This window comes from Pelophylax lessonae (assembly GCF_965119305.1).
Source record: "Pelophylax lessonae genome assembly, chromosome: 6".
NCBI lineage: Eukaryota > Metazoa > Chordata > Amphibia > Anura > Ranidae > Pelophylax > Pelophylax lessonae.
In genome coordinates this window covers 175,187,591-175,211,453 of record NC_138773.1, presented here as the reverse complement: position 1 = coordinate 175,211,453, position 23,863 = coordinate 175,187,591, and the positions used below count along the sequence as shown (strand labels likewise).

General features: G+C 44.2%; 1 protein-coding gene across 5 annotated transcripts in view; it reads left to right on the top strand.

Annotated features, from left to right (window-relative positions):
• The window catches only part of HECW2 (HECT, C2 and WW domain containing E3 ubiquitin protein ligase 2), a 421,352-nt gene that overhangs the window by 264,003 nt on the left and 133,486 nt on the right, over positions 1-23,863 (top strand). For all 5 annotated transcript variants that reach the window (XM_082262150.1, XM_082262151.1, XM_082262148.1 and 2 more), the window contains one exon: positions 8,864-9,033. In XM_082262150.1, coding sequence (XP_082118276.1) covers positions 8,864-9,033 — 170 coding nt within the window. The remainder of the gene's footprint in view (positions 1-8,863; positions 9,034-23,863) is intronic.

Sequence of the window (23,863 nt, the reverse complement as noted above, 5' to 3'; positions counted from 1 at the left end):
GAGGAATCGTAAGGGGCTCATGTCAATGAGAAATAAATAAAGAACCGGATGGGCATCAGCAGAACTCTGGGGATACAGGACACTGGCCAGTCATATTGGAGAACATACCACATCGATAAAGCATTAAGTACACAGGTCAAAAAAGTACCAAAAGAAGCATAAAGTAACATCTCAGTAAAACGCATATGAAAGTCAAAGAACAGTCCCAACATTCCCCCCACCCCGCTCTCCGCCCCCCAACCTGACGGGAACATGTACCCAAAACCAAATGCAGAGAGAAAATTTGAGGCAATGAACAATCCAGTACACCAGGAGGGTGAACCAGGACCCTAGCAGTGACATACAAAAAACATGGAGCATCTCTGCAGTGCGTTTTGCGAACGCTGGAGGCGACCTAACACTGGTTAGGAAGCCTGGAGTAGGAACCCATAGGAAAAAAAATAATGATGCCAAAGAATATGTAAGTGAACTTGCCGTGCATGTCAGTAAAGACAGCCTTCAGCTCACGCAATCGGTCAAAGTAAGTGAAGAAAATGAAACCCCCTGTAAAGGAAAGTAATGAGACCCAGCGTGCATCAGGAGGGCCACGAAACAACAGTAGCATAGACAATAATCAACTTGAAGCATGAAAATGCACCTCTGAACAGTAAAACAGAGCATAGCTAGAATATATGAAAAATAACCATAAGTCCATTGTATGAACAGATGCCCAGAGGGCGCAAAAAATATAAAAGGGGGAAAAATAAGAAAAAAAAAGGGGAGGGGGGAATAAACCAAAGCAAACAGGTATAAAAATGATATACACAGTATTAGTCGTGGTGCCCACAAACTAAAGGGGGATCAGTAGAAAAGCCAAGCATGGGACGCCATATAAGACGCCGGGAGCCCTGCGCCCCCTAAGGAAGACATCCAGGAGGACAATAGTTCAGCAAGCGGGGGGGTCTTAGCAGAAGAGTCAGCAGCAAGGCTCACAATGCCATGGAGTCCTGTGGGTAGGAGGATAGCAGCAGTGCAGGTTAAAGATTCCGTTCAAAATTCAGTTGCGGCCTTGTGCCGTGTACTGGTCAAGCCATGCTGACGCCAGCTCCGGATCCTCATAAAATTGAGCCTTGCCATCGCAAATCACCCGAAGGTGCGCAGGAAACAACATAGCATACTTCAAATTATGGGTACGAAGCCGTCTCTTAACATCCGTGAATTTAGATCTTTGCTTTTGAACCTTAATGGAAAAGTCTGGGAACACCATAATAGACACATTGTGGAAGGGGAGATTGCCACGTTCCCTAGTTAGGCGCAGGACTTTATCCCTGTCACGGTAGTTCAATAGCTTGGCAATAAAAGTCCATGCTGGGGCTCCCTCCGGAGGGTGGCGGGCGGTCATGCGATACGCCCTCTCCACTGCAAATGTAGTGGAGAAGGCCTCCCTGCCATAGGTGGAGACGAGCAGGTTCTTCAAAAAAGTGGGGGGGTCTGTACCCTCAGCACCCTCTGGTAATCCCACAAAACGGAGGTTGCAGCGTCTAGCCCTGTTTTCCAAGTCATCCTGCTTCTGGGCAAGTTGCTGGAGCTGACGCTGAAGAGACTCTGTGGTGTGCTGCAGGGGGAGGATGACATCCTCTGCCTGACTGATCCTGGCCTCAGTGTCCGTGACTCGATCCCTGAGTTTGGACATGTCCTGCCTGATCAGGGACACATTAACTTTGACCTCCTCAATCTTGGCCGTTAACGTGGCCTGACAGGTGGAAATAGCATCGAGTACCTTGTTTAAGTCCGCAGCAGTCACTGGCGTGGGAGGCTCGGCGCCATCTTGAGCAGAGGGGCCTGGGTCCTGGCGGCGGAACTTATCCAGCGAAGCCGCGGCGGCGGATGCAGACTTTTTCGGCGGAGACATGGCTCGGGGATGTGCGGGAACGAGGCACGCAGGTTCGGTGAGTAGAGGAGATCGTGGGCACCCAGGATAGTCAGAGCCGGATCAGCCGAGAGCGGAGCGAGGCACACGAGCGACCTACTCCATTGCCGTCCAGGTCACGCCCCCCCCCCAGCATCCTTTTAACTTCATCACTGATGTCCTTTCTCCTAGCTTCGGGATTTCGGTACGGTTTCAGCTTGACAAGGACCCCAGATTCAGTTACAATATCATGCTGAACTGCTGAAGTTGTACCAGGTAACTGACATTTTCTCTCTATTCCTTATCAGGAACTCTCTAGATTCCTGTTTTTGGGAATAAGACAGGGTGTTTAAAATCGTGACCTCAGGGACCAGAGGGGACTCAGTAACCCTAGGCTTTATAGGGACAGGGACAATGGGTTTATATGGTATATGTGATCGAGCTTCCTTTTACCTGGTTGATACACTTTGTCATTGGCCTCCCTTCAACTACTTCAAAGGGGCCCTGCCACTTATCCAGGGACTTGCTCTCAACAGTGGGAACTAACACTAGGATCCTATCACCAGGTGAGAAAACATAGGGTAGGGCTCCCCTGTTGTATATTCTCTGTTGGACTGCTTGGGCCTGCAGTAAGTGTTCTTTTACACTAGGTATGATTGCTGCAATCATGTCCTGCATTTGAGTGATATGCTCAATTACACTTTTGTGGGGTGTTTGCTCCCCCTCCCAGGTTTATTTGGATATGTCTAAGAGTCCCTGAGGGTGTCTCTCATAAAGAAACTCGAAGGAGAGTACCCCGTAGAGGACTGATGGAAAATATCAAGTACGGAATAAGGAAGTCCCAGTTTTTTCCATACTTAGTAACAACCTTTTTTAACATACTCCATTAATGTTTTATTGAAGCGTTCCATCAAGCAATCAGTTTTGAGGGTGGTACACGAAGGTTCACAACTGCATCACCTTAAATAACTTGCACAACTCCCTAGTTATTTGTGACATGAATGTGGTGCCCTGGTCTGTAAGGACCTCCTTAGGGATCCCAATGCAACTGAACACCATGAACAACTCTTTGGCAATGTTCTTAGCAGGTCTGGTGCGTAAGGAAACTGCCTCTGGGGGAGCGGGTAGCATAATCCATGATTACAAGAATATACTGATGACTCTGGGCAGACTTGTGGAGTGGACCCACAAGGTCCATGGCAATCCTCTCAAAGGGCACTTCAATAATGGGTAGGGGCACCAAAGGACTTCGGAAGTGGGGTAGACTAGCTTACATTTGACACAAAGGACAGGATTAACAATCATTCTCAATATCTTTCTGTATCCCGGGCCAGTAAAGCCTGCGTAACACCCTTTCAGTGTTTTTTTAACACCTAAATGACCTCCTAGCATGTGTCCATGGGCAAGTTCCAAAGCCACTCGTCTGTAGAGCTTAGGGACCACCAAATGTTTAACAAATTCATCATTCTTTTTATATATATATACACAATAAAATAAATTCTCATTCCTGCTGAAAAAAGAAAACCGGGGCCTGTCCCCTGGTACGACAAGTACATCAATAATCACTACTATTATTATTATTATTACTACTATACCCATAGGGTCCAGTGCACCGCGGTCTCCATCCGACCAGCAGCGAGAGACAAGCGGTCCGATAGCAGCGGGTGACGTCAGGACGGTAAACTCACCTCCCGCTATACATGGTCCACATCTGTGAGGGGAGTTTATATTTCAAGCCCTGCAATTGATTACCTGACTGGTGAGGATTTAGGAGCGCTCATTACAAGCTCTGTAATTGACCACCTGGCTTGTGATGATTTAAGGAGGTGCCCTGTGTTCCTGTCTAAAGCCTATTTGACCTGCTGGTAACACAGAGATCAATTGCATCAGGATCAGTAACAGCCATAGACTGCCAGGGAGTATCGGTCCATCTTCATATCTGAATGAGAGGAGAGAATCTCTTTCCAGCCAGGAAATATCTAAGGTCCTTACAGTTCATTGATCCGGTAAGAGGCTTACCCTCCCTCTCCCTGATAAGGAAGGTGTGGGAAGATATTCACTTTTCCCTCTCCCCAGCATGTGATTTTTCCAATTGGATCTGGTTACACATATGCCCTTTTATTTTCAACTCTGGTAAGAAGCTAATCTACATCGGTGGTGGGATACCAAGCACATCTAGTTGTCTTGGGACTATCACCTGGAACATCACCTGTCCTGTTTGGTTTTTTTTGATCACGGACACTTTTATTTAGACTTTGCACCATTTTGCACAGCTGTACTGTTTATGGTTTGGTACGCTTTGGTTTACATTCATCATGGATATTGGTTGTTTTAATAAGACTTTGTTATCTATATTGTAGTGTTTTTATGCACTGTGGTCATAGTATCCCATTTAGGAGATATACGCTTCACCATATATAGCACATGCTCATTGGTTTTTGATTTAACCTTTGCAGTGTTCTCACTTTAGTAGAACTTTCTCACATTTTTTTAGCGCACCTGCTTTATTTATTTCATTACATTATTCCTTATTTTGGATCTCAGCGCACTTTTCACACCCTTTACATACACATTTTAAAACTCCCCTTCCCCTGCGATCCCCCGCCGTCCTTCCGCTGTTCTCCCCCGCCGTCTAAAAGCGCTTTTGCCCAAAAAAAAACGCTTTTTGGACGCCATTGTCGTTCATAACTTTCCAGGCACAAAGCACTGGAAAAGCACAGGCAGGGCACTGGAAAAGTATTCAGGTGTAATCCTGTGCTGAAATGGCATGATACAGTGTGATCTGTTAGGATCACAGCTTTGTATCATGTAATTTGTGTATTTACACTTTTGAATTTGCCACCGGTTCCTCCCCCCTGTGTCGCACCGCTCGCAGGAGGGAAACGGAAGGTAAGTGCTGGCAATCGGCCGTGCACACAGCGGGGAGAGAGTGCGAGGACGGCGGGGAGGATGGCGGGGGATCACAGGGAAGGTGAGTAACATTGTGGGGTAATCCCGAATGTGGCACAGGGTTACCGATTTTGGTAAATTATTTGGTAAAAGATTTCTGAAAATTAAGACAGTTACTGTGACTGAGTCGGGACGATCCCACAGTTCCCACAATGTAGAGAAGTACCTACCAATGATGGCCTTGTACACTAAGTGGGGCACATGTCTGACCGGATGGGTCATCATAACTAAGTCAGTTTAAAGTTAACAGTGGCTATAGGATATTCCCGGGTATCCCCATGTACACAGATCACAGCAACTTTCTTAACATGAAAATTCACAGTTTCAACCATCTCAGCTTTAACCACAGTCAACAAACTTCCCGAGTCCAGCAAGGCCATAATAGGCTTATTATTAACAGTCATTTGGCACATGTGTTTTCCTACACACTGCGCTGCAGCGCATGAAACAGCAGCAAACATAAACTGCTTTCTAAGAGTCACGTCACTGCATGGGTTCATCTGTCAACGGACAGTTTGCTACAACATGTCCCAGTTCCTGGCATCAGAAACACCTGATGTTGCCCCAGTTTGGTTTACTGACAGACAGTGGCTTCCCTTGTTTGGGATGCCAAACTTCAGTCCTGGCACCAAAAATCCTCCCCCCTGTTTCCTTGCCATGCTTACTCATTGGCTCTTTACCAAGATCAGGGTCGCGCCGTGCCCCCCGTGGCCGTTCTGGGGCGCCGTCATATGACGTCGTCCCAGAATGAGCTGCACCGCTCCGCCGTCATTTGACGGTGGGCGGGCGGCAAGTTGTTAAAGAGGACCTGTCCTGCTTATTTCTATTACAAGGGGTGTTTACATTCCCTGTAATAGGAATAAAGGTGATCAAAAATATTTTTTTGAAGGGGACAGTGTAAAAATAAAAAAGGAAAAAGATAAACAATTTAAAACGCTTCGTCCCACAGAGCTTGCGCGCAGAAGCGAATGCATACACAAGTCACGCCCATATATGTAAACGGTGTTCAAATGACATATGTTCAGTATCACCACGATTGTTAGAGCGAGAGCAATAATTCTAGCCCTAGACCCCTTCTGTAACTGGTAACCTGTAGAAATTTTTAAAGCGTCGCCTACAGAGATTTGTAAGTACCAGTGTTTGTCGCCATTCCATGAGCGTGCACAATTTTGAAGCATGACATGTTGGGTATCTAATTACTCAACGTAACATTATCTTTCTCATTATAGGAAAAAATAACTTTACTGTTTTCTTATTTTTTGATTCAAAGGAGTATATTTTTTTCCAGAAAAATTGTGTTTGTAAGACCGCTGCGCAAATACGATGTGACATAAAGTATTACAACGATCTCCATTTTGTTCTCTAGGGTCTCTGCTAAAAACTATATATATATAATGTTTGGGGGTTCTAAGTAATTTTCTAGCTAACAATACTGATTTTAACATGTAAACAACAAGTGTCAGAAATAGCCCTGGTCTTTAAGTGGTTAATCACTCCAGGTACTGGCCCTTTAAGTAGTAACTTACTACTGCTGCCCGTAGGCCTCCACCATATGTGAGCAGGGAACAGGTAGCAGGTACAAAGTTTCCTGGGATAAGCAGTCTCTCAGGCATAGATATCAAATCCAAGAAGGTAGCGACAAAACAATGCAATGTTTATTTGTGCTATATACAAGGCTATATACAGGTGCTGTACAGTGTCTCAGAAAATAAATAGGAAAAATAGTAGCAAAACAAAAACCTAGCCGTGTGTCGACACTCACTATACAAAATACAGGCCCTAGCCAACAGACTGAGCAAGCCCACCCCTTGTCTGCTTCCACATATACAACTTGCTAGCTTTTACCAACCTCTTGCTCTCACAGACAGGAGTTGTCTGATTTTCCCAGGATGAGAGCACTGACTGTCTGTCTCAGGTGAGTTTAAATTGGCCTGGAGGAGAGGACCAAAATCTGAACTGGATCGTGGATCAGATATCCCTGAATGTGTATGAGAGGAGCCTGGGAAATGTATAAACCTTCAACATGACTTTTCCTGGCTCTCTCTGGGACGCTCTGCTGCTACAGTCCCCAAAGAACAACTGCTGTGTTGAACAAAAAAGCAGTACAGATCTTTGTGGGATTGGCTTACTTTTAGGAATTTTATCAAGAATTTTTCTGGTATCATTGCACCAATCACACAGTTGACCAAGCAGCATATTCCATTCCATGGATTTCAGAGACTCAAACCTCGTTTGAAAAACTAAAGACTCTATATACTTCTGCTCCCATCCTGAAGCATTCAGATCCTGCTTTAGCCTATGTACTTGAGGTGGATATTTCTGAAAGTTCGGTTTGGGCTTCATTGTCTCAATGACAATGGCCCAAATGTTTATTCCACCCTGTTGCCCTTTTCTCCAGAAAGTTGAGCTCCACGGAAAGAAACCACAATGTGGGAGATCAAGAGCTGCTAGCCATTAGGGCTGCTCTCGAGGAATGGCCCTATCTGCTGGAGGGAGCTTTGCACCCTATCCTCATTTTCAGAACACAAGAATTTGAAGTATTTAAGGACTGCAAGAGGACTAAGGCGGTGGCAGGCAAGGTGGGCACTTTTCTTTTCTCGCTTTGTGTTTCACATAACATATCATCTGGGTTCCAAAAGCTGCAGATCTGATGCACTTTCATGTATGTTTCTTGATTTCGTTCTACCTTCTGAACCTGACACTATTTTTCCAGCCAAAAACATTTTCCTGGGGACTGCATCTCCTGCTGCAACTTCACCTATCAACATTGGCTGGCACTTGTGTTGCTCCTGTCCCTCTGTACCCCTGTTCCACTTACCAGTGGGGCCTGGGCTAGAAATATAAGAGAGGCCAACCTCATCAATTCAGTCTCCTATAGGTACGGGACACAGCCCTGTCCAGAGTTCCCCCCCCCCCCCCGGACAAGCTCCTGGCCCTCCACTCCCGTGTTTGGACCCTACAATTAAGAAGATACCCCACCATTCGCTTTTCTATGTCCAATTTTATTCCAGACCATTGCAATTCAATAATTTGGCTACATTACAGAATGCTCTGTTTTATTGCTTGGGTGCGTCCCATGATCTAAGAATAAAAGTCCTGTGTTGTGTATTGTACGATTAAGATAATTAAGTTATAATTATAAGTTTTTTGCCTTAATACGTTTGTACTTTCCGAATTCTAATATTGGAACATGCATATTGTGATTACGATGTTTCTTTTTTTCCGTATTTCAATAAAACTTATGGAAAAAAAAAAAAGATAATAGGAATTTTTACTTATCTGTACATTCCTTATCTGGAAGTACATTACAGAACACAGATCCCTCCCCTCTGCATCTTGATCACTCTTTATTGCTTGTTAAAAAAAATGAAGCCTTACAGATTGGGTGGGGTTATATGGGTACGCTCAAGGGGCAGCCCTTTGCCAGCGTCCAGTCACCTGAAAGTAGCAGAAAATAACCCATGGTCTATAGGTTATGGGTCTAGTACAAGTCCTGTACTATACTTCAAGACAACTATTTTAAGGCAAGTCAAAAGGTGAGTCAAAGTGTCTTGGAGTGACTCACCGAACATAGGTTCCTCCCCTCTGTTTCCAATTATTCGCTCCTTGCTACTAAACTGAGGCTTGCTGGGAGAGGGAAGTTATGCTAAGACTTTTCTTACAACTTTGTTTGCCCGTGTCTAGTCACCTGAAGGTAGATGGTAAGGAAACATAACCCATAATGCAAGACTGAGATCTTGTGTTCTGTAAATATACCCCAAGAAAAGAATTTTAGAAGTAAATAAAAATGTTTTACTTTTTTTTTTTTTTTTTTTTTTACCAGCGCTTTCTGCTCAAAATGTTGTAACAATTAAGATCTAAACCCAGAAATAAGAACCCCAATTCTCTTTTCCAGATGGCAGCAATAATGTTTTCATTTTTTATATTATAATCTAAAATATAATTTATATTATATTAATTTGTTATCTTGCTTGAGTAGTGGATTGACAGTTTTTGCTGTGTCATCTTTACTATTTTGTCTTTCAGATCTCAGAGCAGTAGGGTTAAAGAAGGGAATGTTTTTTAATCCTGACCCTTATCTGAAGATATCTATTCGACCTGGAAAGAGAAGCACATTTCCAACGTTTGCTCATCATGGCCAGGAAAGGAGATCAACTATTATAGCAAACACTACGAATCCAGTATGGCACAGAGAGGTAACAAAGTATAAAAATAATTTCATGCTATCTACCTTTTCAATGCAATAGACGGTTTATACCATAGAAATACTAGTCTCTCAAGAGTTACATAGGTTTAGGCAATTTTTTAATGGGGAAGGTGTAATATACCCAATTGCTTGACATCGAAGTCTAGAAACAACGCTGATGTAAAGTAATAGCCGCAGACACAAGACAATTGTCTATTAAATTGGGAGACAACTGTGTTTTTGGCACTGCGGACACCTCCTGGTATATAAATCTTAACCATTCAAATTAGATTTTTCAGAACTATTATTATTTTCCTTAAAACTACTGTTATAAAGAAATAACTGGCAATGACTTCTCATAGCATTAACGTGTTTTGAAAACCAGTCCTGCATGTTATTGAAAAGTTTTGTTGTAAGGCATTTACATAAAATGTCTAAGACCCCATTCAGACCAGCACGACTTGTCAGGCGACTTGTCAGCCTGACAAGTCGCAGTCGGTCGCTCGCCATTGAGTAGTACAGGACCCGTTCTAATAGGAGCGACACAAGTCGCTCCGACTTAGAAAAAGGGTCCTGTACTACTTTGGGGCGACCTGGGAGCGACTTGCATAGACTTCCATTATGTTAAGTCCCTGCAAGTCGAAGTGCACGCTGTGCACCGCGACTTCACAGGTCACCCCTCGAAGTCGGATCGCCTCAGTGTGAACCGGCTCTAAGGCTACGGCCCTACAGTTTTAATTTCCACATATTAGGTAAACAAAGGTCATTCAGAAATGTGAAAATGTCTCTAATATGTTTTGCCAAGACTCAGCAGTCTTCCTACATTTTAAAGAAAAGGGGCATGCTTTTGAAGACCATGAAGTGCACATTTTGGACAGAGAGGACAACATGTTTGTAAGAGGCATGAAAAAGTCCATCTCTATCAAAATGAAACAACCATCCATGAACACCACCTTTCTTTCCTATATAATGTCTATTCTTTTTTTTTCTTCTTTAAACGTATGTAATTAAAAAAAAAAAAACATGTTGTATTGCTAATTCTGTTTTGACACCTCTGACCTGGTAATTTGACGATTCAAACCTCGAACCTTGTAAATAGAGGAATGAACACCTATGCAGACTCCCTGACACCAACAATGAGGTTAACTAGGACAGGATTGCAGAACAACTTTCACACCTCCCATTATGCTCTACACATTTTATGGTGCTTGGATTAAGGAGTCTTCCTAAGATATATAAATGCTGGAGTGTCTTGCTAATATTCTAAGAACTGAAGAAGTGGCTTGATAAGCTATACAATGCCTTCAGAATTGCATAACAAGTTCAGTTGAGTGTAATTAACTACTACCAGATAAAATTATTATATAATTTGGAATTGATTTATGGATCAGTAAATAAAGTGATCCTGTGCTTCGCCCCTACAGGGCAAAACTTCTTTCCTTCCCAATATGGGTCATGTGACTCACTTCTGTTTCTTCTCATGTGACAGTATTGGTGCTTGCTGATTTGGCCATTAAGATATGCATTTATTCCAAATAGTATAGACAATTAGAGAGCAGAACAACATGCTTTATTGTTTAGCTAGTGTTATTTTTGCATCTACAGGAAAATGAGCAGCTTCAACTGTTAAATGTGTTCAGTGCCCACAGAGTTTTAAGCCATCTTGTTATTAATTAATTACATGACTTTTGAGAGTTGGTATTTAATGCAAGGGACACAGTTCTCCTACAATATCCATTACTTGGTATGAAGAAATGTTATTAAATTATTTTCCCAAGTGGATATTTAATGGGGATTAGAGTAATCTATCTATTTGAGAAGCTTATACAGTATGTGTGGGAAACCAAGTGTTTAGTTCCTTTTATAAGACAGCACATTTTCCAATTGCAACACTTTTGATCCCGGCTTATGAATACTCCTGTAGAGATTTTACATCTCTTTTAGATAATAATACTTTTATATGTGACATGTAAAAGTTTTCATAGGAAGTCCCAACAGAGTTTAAAGTCTTTTTCAGTAAAATGTTCTTTAAAGTAAATGCAAATATTTGATTTTTTTATTTAGCTAGGTAAATATGAAATGTGGCACAATATGCTGTCTTCTATTTAGTCAGCAGGTGGAGCTCCCGTCTTATTTTCACATCATTAGCATGATTATTTTTTTAGCTGTACAAAAAAAAAATCTTGTTTACAGAACTTAAATGAGTCACTAAAGCCAATAAGTCAAACCTTACCAAATGCTATGTGGAAGCATTCTCTTAGACAAGGGGACTGCAATGCAAGCCTCTCTGCTGCGTTGTCTGGTTAGCAAGCCCAGAGTGCTCTGGGTTTGATTGTTTTTTATGTATTAAATGCTGATTTGTAAACCAGATTGTTTGTAGATAGTTCAAAAATCAGATGTAAAAACAGGAGTTTTGAGATTTTAATTAAACAATAAGCTAAAATTGAATGCACATGCCAATGGTTTTAAAACTGCTGTAAATATTCTGGCAGATTGCAGAACCATAGCTGAAATGTTTGTGTAATTTTGTCTTAAATGATTATGGAAATTCATATGAATTTACAGATTATCTAATTGCTGCCATCCTGAAACCCTGGGATGATTCTTTGAATTTTGAAAAAAAAATCAGATTCTTCAGCCTCAACCTTGAAATCCTTACATCTGTGCTTGCAAACAGAAATATTTAGATCATTTGGCCAAGTGAAGCGTATTCCCCCCTAGAGAAGCCTCTGATAAGGTATTCACAATTGTCACTGTTATACACACAGACCACTTTAAACATAAACTCCTCATGTTTCTTCTTTTAGACATAAAGCTTACATAAGCTTATATGCTTTCTGTTCTTATGAGATTCAGGATCTATGGCTCTTTCTATTAGGACTGTAATGCCCGTATAGGGAAAACAAGCCATTCTTAAAACTTACAATAATCCCCTCAGTTTTTTACCAGGCAAGAATGTAATTTTTTACATCTTAATGTACACTATATTGTCAAATGCAGGGCTTTTTTTCTCAGAAAGTAGGTGCAGGAACTCAACCACGACCACACTGTAGGTGGCTCCGACTCTCTCACTTGCAGGGAGATTATCCAGTAGGGGTGTTGGCAACAGCATGGCACTTGCATCCCCCTTGTCCCCATCCTTCACTCAGTAAGATCCGTTCAGGAGATCGTATCTGTGGGAGCCATTGGGAGACAAGCTGTCACTTGTAAACCCAGAAGCTTGACTTCTGGGTTTACAGGTGATAGTGGTGAGCAGGGAGCAGAGGGCCTGAGCCAGAGGTGGTGGAACTGAGTTCCACCAAGTTCCAGCTGAAAAAATGCCCTGGTCAAATGTATTGGGACACCTGTCTTTACACTCGCAGGAAATTGTCCAAAATGTCTTGGTATGCTGATGCCTTAAGAGTTCCCCTCACTGGAATAAAAGGTCAAGCCCAACCCCTGAAAAACAACCCCATACCATAATCCCCTTTCCACCAAATCATTTGGACCAGTGCACCAAGCAAGGTCTGTAAAGACATGGATGAGCGAGTTTGGGGTGGAGGAACTTGACTGGCCTGCGCAGAGTCCTGACCTTAACCCAATAGAACACCTTTGGGATGAATTAGAGTGGAGACTGCAAGCCAAGGGTTCTCTCCAACATCTGTGCATAACCTCATAATGCGCTTCTGGAAAAATGGTCAAACATTCCCATAGACATACTCCTAAACCTTGTGGACAGCCTTCCCAGAGGAATTGAAGCTGTTATAGCTACAAAAGGTGGGCCAACTCAATTTTGAACCCTATGGACTAATACTAAAGTGTCCCAATACTTTTGACAATATAGTGTAAGTGACGTTGGTTGGAGACAGAAAAAAAAATGTTTGCAGAGGACTGGCTACTAAGCCTAACTTATGTGCATGTTTCTTTACTCAACCTCTCCAACTATGTACAAAACTGTGTCAGATCCTCTCCATGTTAAATTGTACATTCTTTTCTGTAATGCACTCATGGTACAGCAAATAACAGTCACCTTTTAGCTATTTTGTGTGCACAGCGTAAAGAAATAGTACACAGAATTACACTATCACAGTTCACAGACTGAAGGTTGATTCAGAAAGAATAAAGTCCTTTTGTATCCTGGGTGGATCATATTCACTCTGTCAGCAAGGGAAGACTCAGGCAAGACTGGCAATGCTGCCTGGTATTCCGGTGCAGCAGAGACGGTGCTGTCAACCTGTAACTTGCAATTAGAAACTCTCTGGATTTCAGTCAGGATCACCATAATAAAGAGATAAAACATTGAGGAAATGTGCATGTATTGCAGAGCTATTTCGCTTTTATTCATCAATGGACACAGCGCTCCATAAATCATAACTACTGGGTTATATTGCCTCCTCCAGGTGTAGGACTAGGCAGAACATAAAAACACTTGGCTACACCCATGGGCCGTCTCCAGCTTGGTATCTTCTCCCTCCCTGCTCTAGGTAATCAGTTTAAACCTGTCTAGTCAGGAGTAAGGACCTAGGCTCCTGGCTGGGATCTCTGGTCTTAGCAATTTTTCTCCTTCCTTACATATTTTTTGTTTTTTCTCTCTGGGGATCTACAATCAACTGCCGGGCTGGGCGACGGGCTGAATAATCTAGATCCAGTGGTCCCCCCATCCCAGCCAGCGAGCCCTTGCAGACCGCAGCTACGCGCTAGTTTGGCCGTAACATAGCCTCGCGGACAGGGGCTAGCCCACAGGTTAAACGTCTCGCAGGGTCGCAAGCGACCATGCTTGGGTCTGAGTTGCAGTGGTTCCTTGGCCGACAGCTCCTCTACTTTGGTGGTAAGGATTCTGTCTGGAGCGTTAACCGCACCATGGAAGGGTAAGTACAGTCCTCTCCTCTTTTGCCGTTTTTTTGGGGTGGACGCGGGTAACCTCCAGGAATGGTCGGACCTGCCTGCAGGTTCCCTCCTCCCATCCCTAAATCGCTCAGTGAGCTGGGCTTCCCCCACTCCCTTTCCCCCCTCTCTGGACCTGGAGTCTGGTGGGGGTCCCAGTGCAGAGAATGTAGTGGAGACCCCTGGGGTGTTCCCCGCTATCCCCACTCTGTAAGGGTCCTGGGATAGTGTGTGTCCTGCCCTGGTAGTCTGGAGGGGTCCTAGTGTAGGAGGCCCCTAGGTGCATGCCCTACTGTTTGCAGTGTGGGTATAGTGCAGGGGGGTCCCGGTGCAGAGTGCACAGCAGAGTGTCCCCTACCTTTGGGGGGGGGGTCCCCTTGCAGAAGGCGCAGCATTGCAGAGGGCGCAGGGAAGATCCTGGCAACATGCTTTAACGTTTGTAGCTGATGGTGGCCATTTTCCTTTAGTCTAGCTGGTCTCCGGTTGGCTGTTATATTTGTCTAGCCAGTTGATGTCACGAGGGCCATTTTCCCTTAGCCCGGGAGATGCTGGAGACGACTGAAGCCTCGTGGGGATTCCGAAGCTCCTCCTCTTCCTTCCTCCTCGGTTTCCTCTTCCTGTGCCCTGGCCATATGAACAGGGATGACGCCCATGATGATACTGGGTTTGAATTCTCGGCGCTCCTCCGGTCGGTAGGGTGAGTCCTTGGGGGTTCCTGTTATCTCTCTCTCTGCTGATAGTACCTATCAGCAGAGAGAGAGATAACAGTACCTGAGCCTTGAGGGGATTCTTTAGTGGTGCCAAAAGATTGTTTTTGTACTGCAAGGTCTTCCTTTCCTTATGGAGCCTTAGGGTCACATCTCCCCCAATGACCCCCTCATGGAGGTGGCAGGTCCCTCGGAACCCCAGCTTTCCATGGTTGCACTGACAGCGGTCCTGCAGTCATTAGTGTCCTAGGTGGAAGTGGCGTGTGGGCAAATACCTAGGGGGAAGCGTCTCCCGCTGCTCAGTCTGTCTTGTCTGATTCTGAGCCTGATGCCGCCGTGGACGCGGCCTGTCCAGGGTGACCTAATATCACACCCCCCCAGATCCATCCGGTAGTGAGGATGATTCCTCCATGGTCGCCAGCAGCAAATGAAAAAGTGCTGGTAGAAGAACTTATCACTGCAGTGCGTGAGACTTTAAAAATGGAGGATGCGGCTGATGTAGCCACAGATGTGGCTATGTCGATTGGTACGCATAAGTCATCTCGTACTCCAAAGGTGTTTCCTTATGTGCCTTATTTTGACAGGTTTCCTTGTAAGGAATGGAAACAACCAAATTACCCTTTGTGGTCCCCAAACATTTTGCTGTATGTTACCCTTTTGAGGAGTCACTTTTAAAAAAGTGGACTAGTTCACCAGTGTTTTCAGATTGAATAAAGCAACCATAATCCCAGTAGAGGAATCCCAGTCCTTTAAGGACCCGGCTGACAGGAAAGCAGAGGCTGTGGCACGCAGCATGTTTACTATGGCTAGTTCGGCATTGCGGCCAGTCTTTGCCTCAGCCCTGGTGTCTCAGACCCTAACTGAATGGGCCAAGCTTTTGCACCAGGGCCTGGGGGTTGAGCAGGTCCCCGCTGCTTATGTTGATATAGCGGACCAGTTGGTCCATGGGCTGCAGTTTATTTGTGATGCAGCTTTTGATATAGCTCCTGTGCTTTCCACTTTCTGTTTCAGCGTCAGTGATTAGGCGCATGCTGTGGCTTAAGAATTGGTCCGCAGACCAAGCCCCAAGAAAGCTCTCATTGATCTGCCCTTTCAAGGCGATCGCCTCTTTGGGGTTATCCTGGATGACATCATTAAGGGTATTACTGTGGAGGAAGAGTACCTTCCTGCCACAATCCAGAAAAGGGAAGGAGTCATAGACGGGGGCCCTCCTTCTCAGCCCATAGAAAATTATTTTGTGCTTCTGGGACTGAGGATAAGGGAAATAGATCTTTAAAATCTTCCCTGGGAGGTTCCAAGCATCCTTGGTCTGGTAAGCCTAGAGCTAGCTTCTCCAGACCCGCAGACAAGACCCCTTCAGCATGAAGGTCTGCCCTCACCCATTATTGGTGTGGGGGGGACATCTTTGCTGGTTTCCGGCCCCGTGAACTTTTTTTGTGAGCATCAAGGAGATCCGCAAAATGTTTTTGTGGGGTACCCAGAAAGGGGGGCAAAGTTTGTTCTTTTCAGGTTTTTTAGGTCCTGAGTCTTTGTGCGGATTTAATTCCTTCAAAGGTTCAGGTAATGTCCGAACTACCTAATGTCCCCCCTATCCCCATCCTGGGAATTTAATTAACTAGGTCTGATTTTAATTCTGACCAGTGTGGTCCTTCCTCTGAACAAATTTCAGGAACCACAAGCTGCTGTCACACAGATAGTTCTCTCACCCGATTTGCATACAGGTTCTGAGTCTGGTGGTATCCACCTTCAAGACAGTTCTGTTTGCACAATCATACATGCAGCTCCTTTTAGCAGATTTGGCTCTACAGGAGGATACTGAAGTTCGTGGCAAGATCATGGGTTCCTTGGGCAGACGCCGCAAGCATCCAAGGGCCATGGTAAGGCCAGTATCATCCTCAGCTCAAGCTTCTTCCACAGTTCTTGTGAGGAATCAAGAGCAAGGATCTTCCAATCATCCTGGTGGCTGTAAACATCCCTTGGGGGCTTCCTTTCAGAGAAGACCAGTTGTCCCAAGGGCTAATCTACCATCCCGCTTTACAGTCGCTGGTTTTAATGGCTTAGCTATTGAAAGCCAGGTACTGAGGTATAGAGGTTTGTCTGGATCAGTGATCCCTACTATGGTGAAGGCGACAAAGTCGTCTTCCAGCAAGATATTCTACAATGGGGCGTTGTTCAGAAGTTGGCCTAGTTTATACCTTCATTCAGGGGGTTCGACATGTAGCTCCACCTGTACGGTCTCTTTTGCTGCCATGGGATTTAAATTTAGTGTTTTCGGTTCTACAGAAACCTCTATTTGAGAATATTCGGGAGATTCCCTTGTCTACGTTATCCCAGAAGGTGACATTCTTGGTGGCTATTACCTTGGCACACAGGGTATCAGAATTTTCGGCAATATCCTGTCGCATTCCCTATTTGGTGGTCCATAGGGATAAAGTGGTTCTTCGTCCCTGTCCATCTTGTCCTGCATTTGAATGAGGACATTGTGTTGCCTTCCTTGTGCCCCAAGCCCGTTCATCATAAGGAATTTGCTTTGCATACCTTGGATGTGGTTCGTGCGATTCGGGTGTATCTGGCAGCTACTGAATCCTTTCGAAGGTCAGACTCGCTTTATGATTACGGACAGACCAAGAAAAGGGCTGGCCGCTTCTTCGGCTACCATCTCCAGATGGATCAGACAGGCGCTGTCTCAGGCCTATTCCATTAAAGCTCAGGTTCCACCTTTCCCTGTCATGTCGCATTCTACTCGGGTGCTGAGTGCTTCTTGGGCCTTCCGTCATCAGGCATCAATATCACAAGTTATCAAGGCGCCCCACTTGGTCGTCGGTGCAAACCTTCACAAATTTCTATAAAGTAGATACTTTGGCATCTGCAGATGCTTCTTTTGGCCGCAAAGTTTTGCAGGCTGCTGTTTAAGAGGGGCTATTCCCTCTTTAGGGGTGTTTATCTTTAAACTTATTTTTTCAGACCAGGCTCCTGTGACCTGGTTAAGGGCACTTATGTTTAGCCTTGGGTTATTTTCCCCACTCCTCAATTTCCTTTTGGCACTGCTTTTGGACGTCCCAGTTGTTATGATTTATGGATCGCTTTGCCCGTCGATGAACGAAAGAGAAAATGGTATTTTTGTACTTACTGTAAAATCCATTTCTCTAAGTTCATCGACGGACACAGCACCCACCCCTCTATGGAGTTCTGATACTTCTAATACTGCTTGCTACTAAACTGATTACCTAGAGCAGAGAGGGGGGCTATATACCAAGCTGAGGACGTCCATGGGCGTAGACAGATGTTTTTTGTTCTGCCTAGTCCTACTCCTGGAGGAGGCATAACCCAGTAGTTATGATTTATGGAGCGATGTGTTTGTTGGTGAAATCAGAGAAATGGATTTGACAGTAAGTACAAAAATCCAATTTTTCTGATATGCTTTAAATGCTTTTCTACTTGGCAGTATATTTATAACACTTGTTAAATTGTAGTTTAAATTCATCCCATCTCTGTGCATATACTTTTCTCTTTACCAAGCGTTTCAATTTTTTCAACCGGTGTTGCCTAGGAAAGCAATAGAATTCAAAGTTATCACTATAATGTTGTATATCTTCAAACAATTAATATCTTCATATCTGTGCAACATTAAAGTAGAACTATAGGCAAAACTTTTTTTTTCCATTTTGGATAGAGTAGGAGAGGGTTAAAACCCCTGTCAGATTTTTGTCCCATAACAGGAAGTGAGAGGAAATCTCTTCAAATTAAGGGAATTCCTTGGGGACCCCTATATCACAAGAACTAGTGCCCCATTGGAAGATTCCCCCTCTATTACTTTTCAGGGGACAACCCAAAATTTGTAATTTTCTTTGATAATGGCAAACAGGACAAAAAGAGAGGGTGAATCTCCTTAACGAGGGCACAGACAGCAATAAGAACTGACAGATGTTCTAACCCCTCTTTACTCTATCCAAAACTAAAAAAAGTTTTGCCTTTAGTTATACTTTAACTGACAGACGTTTTCGGTTAGATATTAGGTTTGGTCGCTTTCTGGGAGCGCTGTTTGATACTTGTTAATGTTTCCAAAGCGGTAATTGGCCTCCCATATGGGTAAACCAATGCCTTGGTGATTCTCTGTCACGATATTCTAAATAGAACTCAGGAATTTTGTATTTCACCTTGTTCTGAAACAATCACTAGGGGGAGTGGCTTGCCCAGACTCCCAGTGGCTCACTAAGAGGCTGAGCCAGCTACCTGTACTGGCATCTTAAAGGATCTTGACCGTAAAATTGGGATCGATCAAGTGCCTGGACTGGCGGAGTGTCGTCAGCTTACTTTAGCCCACTGTCGGCTGAAAACGGGTCACAGAAATGCAGAACGAAGTGCACTCCTGTGATCCATAGGAGAAGTAGGGTCAAAAAAGCTTTGACCATACTCCTTTAATATGCTAAATACATTTCGAACAGTGTATATAAAGTGACACATCTAATACAGGTGCATCTCAAAAAAATTTAATACCATCAAAAAGTGAATTTATTTCAGTAATTCAATTCAAAAAGTGAAACTCGTTTATATATTATAGATTTATTACACACAGAATAATTTATTTCAAGCATTTCTTTTTTTTTTTCTGTTTTGATGATTATGGTCTACAGCTAGTGAAAACCCAACATTCAGTATCTCAGAAAATTCAGTATCTCAGCGGCATGGCATGCAAGCGATCAGCCTGTGGCGCTGCTGAGGTGTTATGGTAGCCCAGGTTGCTACCATATCTACATTGTTGGGTCTGGTGTTTCTCATCTTCCTCTTGACAATACTACACTGACTTTGAACTTGATAAACACAGTGGATCAACACCAGCAGATGACCGAGCTCCCCAAATCATAATGGACTGTGGAAAAGTTTGCATTTAATTTGGAAATCAAGGTCCCAGTGTCTGGAGGAAGAGTGGAGAGGCACAGAATCCAAGTTGCATGAGGTCCAGTGTAAAGTTTCCACAGTCAGTGATCATTTGGGGAGCCATGTCATCTGCTGGTGTTGGTCCACTGTGTTTTATCAAGTCCAAAGTCAGCACAGCCCTCTAGCTGGAAATTCTAGATCACTTCATGCTTCCCTCTGCTGACCAGCTTAATGGAGATGCTGATTTCAGTATCCAGCAGGACTTGGCACTTGCCCACCCTGCCAAAAGTACCAATACCTTGACAAGCGGATTTCCCGAATTACCACACGTTGTCTCAGAGGAGTGGTTCCTCTACCCTGAGATCTTTCTGATGCTTTGTCTAAAATGGGGAAAACCAGTTTCAACAAAAATCTGGACAGATTTGTGGCCAGGTCCAGAGATCCCCTGGCTTTCACGGTGCATGGTCTGGCAATTCCTTGGTCCCTGTTCAGACTAGTGTATGCATTCCCGCCAGTGAAGATTCTCCATTAACTTTTTAGCAAGAAAAGGGAAAAAAATTATTTCACTGAACCTTATTGCTCCAATTAGGCAAAGAGAACCTGAAACACAGACATATAGACTCCTGGCAGATGAGCCTTGACCTCTTCACTACAGATCAGACTTCCTATCACAGACCCTCTGTTCCACCTTGCCTCTCAGTAGCTGGCTTTAATAGCATGGCTGTTGTAACCCAGGCCCTAAAGAATATCGCCATTGCTCATCTTGTCATCCCCACCTTGCTCAAGGTGAGAAAAATTCCTCTTGTAGGATCTGCCATTGCACATGGAGAGCCTTTTTTTGCTGGTGCAAAAGCAGACACCTTAAGCCACTGGAATATTCTGTTCCTCACATCCAAGCCTTCCTGCAGTCTGGCCAGGACCAGCATCTGCATCCTTGTATTCTAAAGGGACTGATTCTTGCCTAATCCATTCTATTTCAGAAACTTTTGGCTTTGCACGCTGATGTCAAGACCTATAAATAAGGAGTTGCTAATGTGATTCCTCCACTTTGATCTCCTGTGCCTTCATGGAATGGAAATCTTTGGTTCTTCAAAAACCTCCCCTTGAACAAATCCATGATATCCCATTGGAAGTTTTCATGGGTAAGGTGGCCTTTTTGGTGGCCATTACCTCCATTAGGCTTGTCTGTGAGTTGGTGGCTCTTTCCTGCAAGGAGCCTTTTCTTGTCTTACATAGTGACAAGGTGGTCCTGAGACCTAGACCTTTCTTCCTCTTCAAAGTATTTTTTTCTCTATCAGAATGTGTTCAAAATGGTTCGGTTCTACCTTTCCTTCAGAAAGACTGAGTCCCCTTTTCTCTTACCTGATGGACCAAAGAAGGGACATTCTGCTTCCTCTTTTACCCCTGCTAGGTGGCTCAGGCTGCTAATTTCCAGGGATTACATCCTCACGTCCCTCCCTTCCATATTAAGGCCCATTTCACATCATTTGTGGTAGTTTTTGTCTTTCAGCCTCAAGCATTTAAGCTTTGTGTCTTCCAGCATTCATGTGTCACCACACAGGTTAGCAGACCTCCATGCAGCCCTTGCAGGTCATCTGGATCAGGGCGTTATTGCCCAAGTTCCTGTGGTAGAAAATGTTTTATTGATTTTATTCCAACCTTTTTACAGTTCTCAAACCAAAAGAGGGTATTAACCTTATCTTGGATCTCAAGGTTCTAAATGTCTTTATTTGGACCCAAAAATTCTGATTAGATTAAGCTAAGTCTGTAAAAGCCTCCCTGCATCAAGGAAACCTTCTGGCCTCTAAAGAGATCAAGGACACATATTTGCAAGTGCTTTATTTTCCAGCACATCAATAATTACTTCCCTTTGTTGTGGGTCATTTTTGACACTACCATTCAGCCTCTCTTATGCACTCTGTGTTCACCAAGGTTCTAGCCCCTGTACTTGTCTGGGTATGTTCCCAGGGCATCCCCATTGTGGGATATTTGCACAATATTCTTACGATGGAGCAGTAGAAACAAATGTTGTGCAACAATGTTACGTGGATAGTTTAAACCCCACACAGGTTTGATTGGATCCTTCTGATGTCTGTATTGCTTACATTATCTTTGACCCAGCTTAAGCAAAAGTTTTTCTTTCCCAGACATAGACTTAGTTCAAAAGTGGACTCTTTGCTTTGCATGAAAATAATGGGAATGATATTCGCTTCCTTCAAAGCATTTTCTCCAGTTCCACAGTCATCGTGGGCCAATATGGATGGTTCAGTCTCTGGACAAACCCGATCCCCTGTCACTGAGGGCTAGGTTGTCTGGCTGGTCTGGTGACTCAGAAATCCAGCTTTGGAGTTGGATCCTTCCTTTTGGTCTCTTTGAAGATCCCCACAATGGATACCAGCCTGTTATGCTGGGGAGAACTTATTGATACCTTCTTAGTACTTGGACACCAAAAGAATCCTGTTTCTTGGTCAACATTCTGGAGCTAAAGGCTCTGGGTGCTACAGCACTAGATATGCTGATTGGTGATTCATCTGAGCAGAATTCAGTTGGACTACATCACAGTATTAGGGTACAGTAACCACCAGGCAGGATCCAGAAGGATCCAGGATTCTGTCCTTGGTATATCGTCATGTTCCAGCCTTTTCCACAATCCAGGCATGGACAATAGACAGAAGGACTCCCTCAGTTGGTAGTGCCTAGATCGCGGAGAATGGGACCTACTTCCAAAGGTGTTAAGGAACATGTCAAAGTTGGAAAATGTCAGATGTGAACCTTCTAGCCTCAATGAACAAAAAAAAACTGGACAGGTTTGTCTCCAGGTGCAGAGATCAACCGTGGAGGCTGTAGATACTTCGGTGGCTTCATTAGATCAGTACAGCCTGATTTACACATTTCCTCCTCCGAAACTCCTTTCTTGTCTGCTCCACAGGATTGAGGTGGAAGACATTTTGGTCATCCTTATAACTCTGAACGGACGGGGGAGGAGCCTACACATGGCGCCAGCGCAGGGCCTAAGCTAGGTGCTCTGGAGGAAGCCATCCAAACATGAAGCTGCGAGAATGCTTTGAAAATCCCCTCATATACCCCCAGCCCCTTACCGTTCTTTCTCCTGTTTGTTTGCTGCTGGCTGATGAGCCACAGCTGGGGGAGATCCCCTGTGAGGGGCTGCCAAGAGAGGAGCTGCAGAGACCTGGTGGAGGAGAGGAATAGCGGAGGATGGGACCGGAAGGCTTGCTGGAGGCTGCACCTTCGGCAGAGTTTGGGGACTCAGCCGGGGCACGCGGAAAAGCCAGAGGAAGACAGTGGAGGAAACACCCGATAGACCCAACAGAGCCCGATCAGCTGCGGGAGAGAGGAGCGCTGGAGAGTGTGGAGTTCAGTCGGATATCTGAGCCAGATGTGGACAGCCAGTCTGGAACTTGGGGGGAAGGCTGTATGGCCAGAAATACAACAAACATTGACATAAGAATACCCTAGGCGTTAGCTTGAAGCCCACTGAAAATAAAAACAGTGACTGCTTCCCCCCCCCCCCCGCCCGGAAGCATTGCAGCAGACCCCACTTAGAACAGCAGCAATCATGATGATTGTGTGACTTAGTGACTACTGCAGTGGTCTGGCATAAACGGTGTGGAAGTGCAGTTTGGCTTGGGTCTGTGTTGAGGTTTCACAGCAGATGCAATACTGGCTAGTAATTGCTAGCTTGGAATCTCTAATTTTCTCATATGTGGTTATAAACAAATACCCCGCATACGGCTGGGGATAAATTTACCACGGAACAGGCCAGAGCCTGAGTGTACATAGCACAAGTACAGAGGGGCAAGGGGAAGCTCCTTAAAGGGCTGTAAATAAGAGGAAAAGTGTGGATTTTAAAAAATAAAAGGAGAAAAGCATAAATATGAAAGGGAAAGCAGCAAGAGGAGGAGCAGCCGCAAAGCCTCCCAAAAAAAGTTCAAGACCAGGACCAATTAAAAAGTATATGCCCCAAGAGGGGGGCTCAGAGAAACAGAAAGTGGATAAACAACAAGGAAATCGAATGAAATTGGCAGAGGCAAAGGATAAACAAAACAGAACAACAAGTATAAGTTTGCTTAGTCAGTCAAGGATGGAGCAAGACTTGGAAAGCGATCCCGAGAAGGGACAGATGGAAGGGCAAAATCTGAAGGTCCAATTATCAACGAAGTCAGAAATGGCTGATATGTTTGCAGCACTAGAAAAGTCTTTAAATAAAGAGATAACAACAATAAATAATGATTTGGGACGTATTTTGTCAAGAATAGAAGAAACGGAAAATAGATTAGATGGTCAATCACAAATAATAAATTAATTAAAGAAAGAAATGGAAAATCTCAAAACTGAACAAAGGAATCTGGTTTACAAACTGGAATTTGTGAT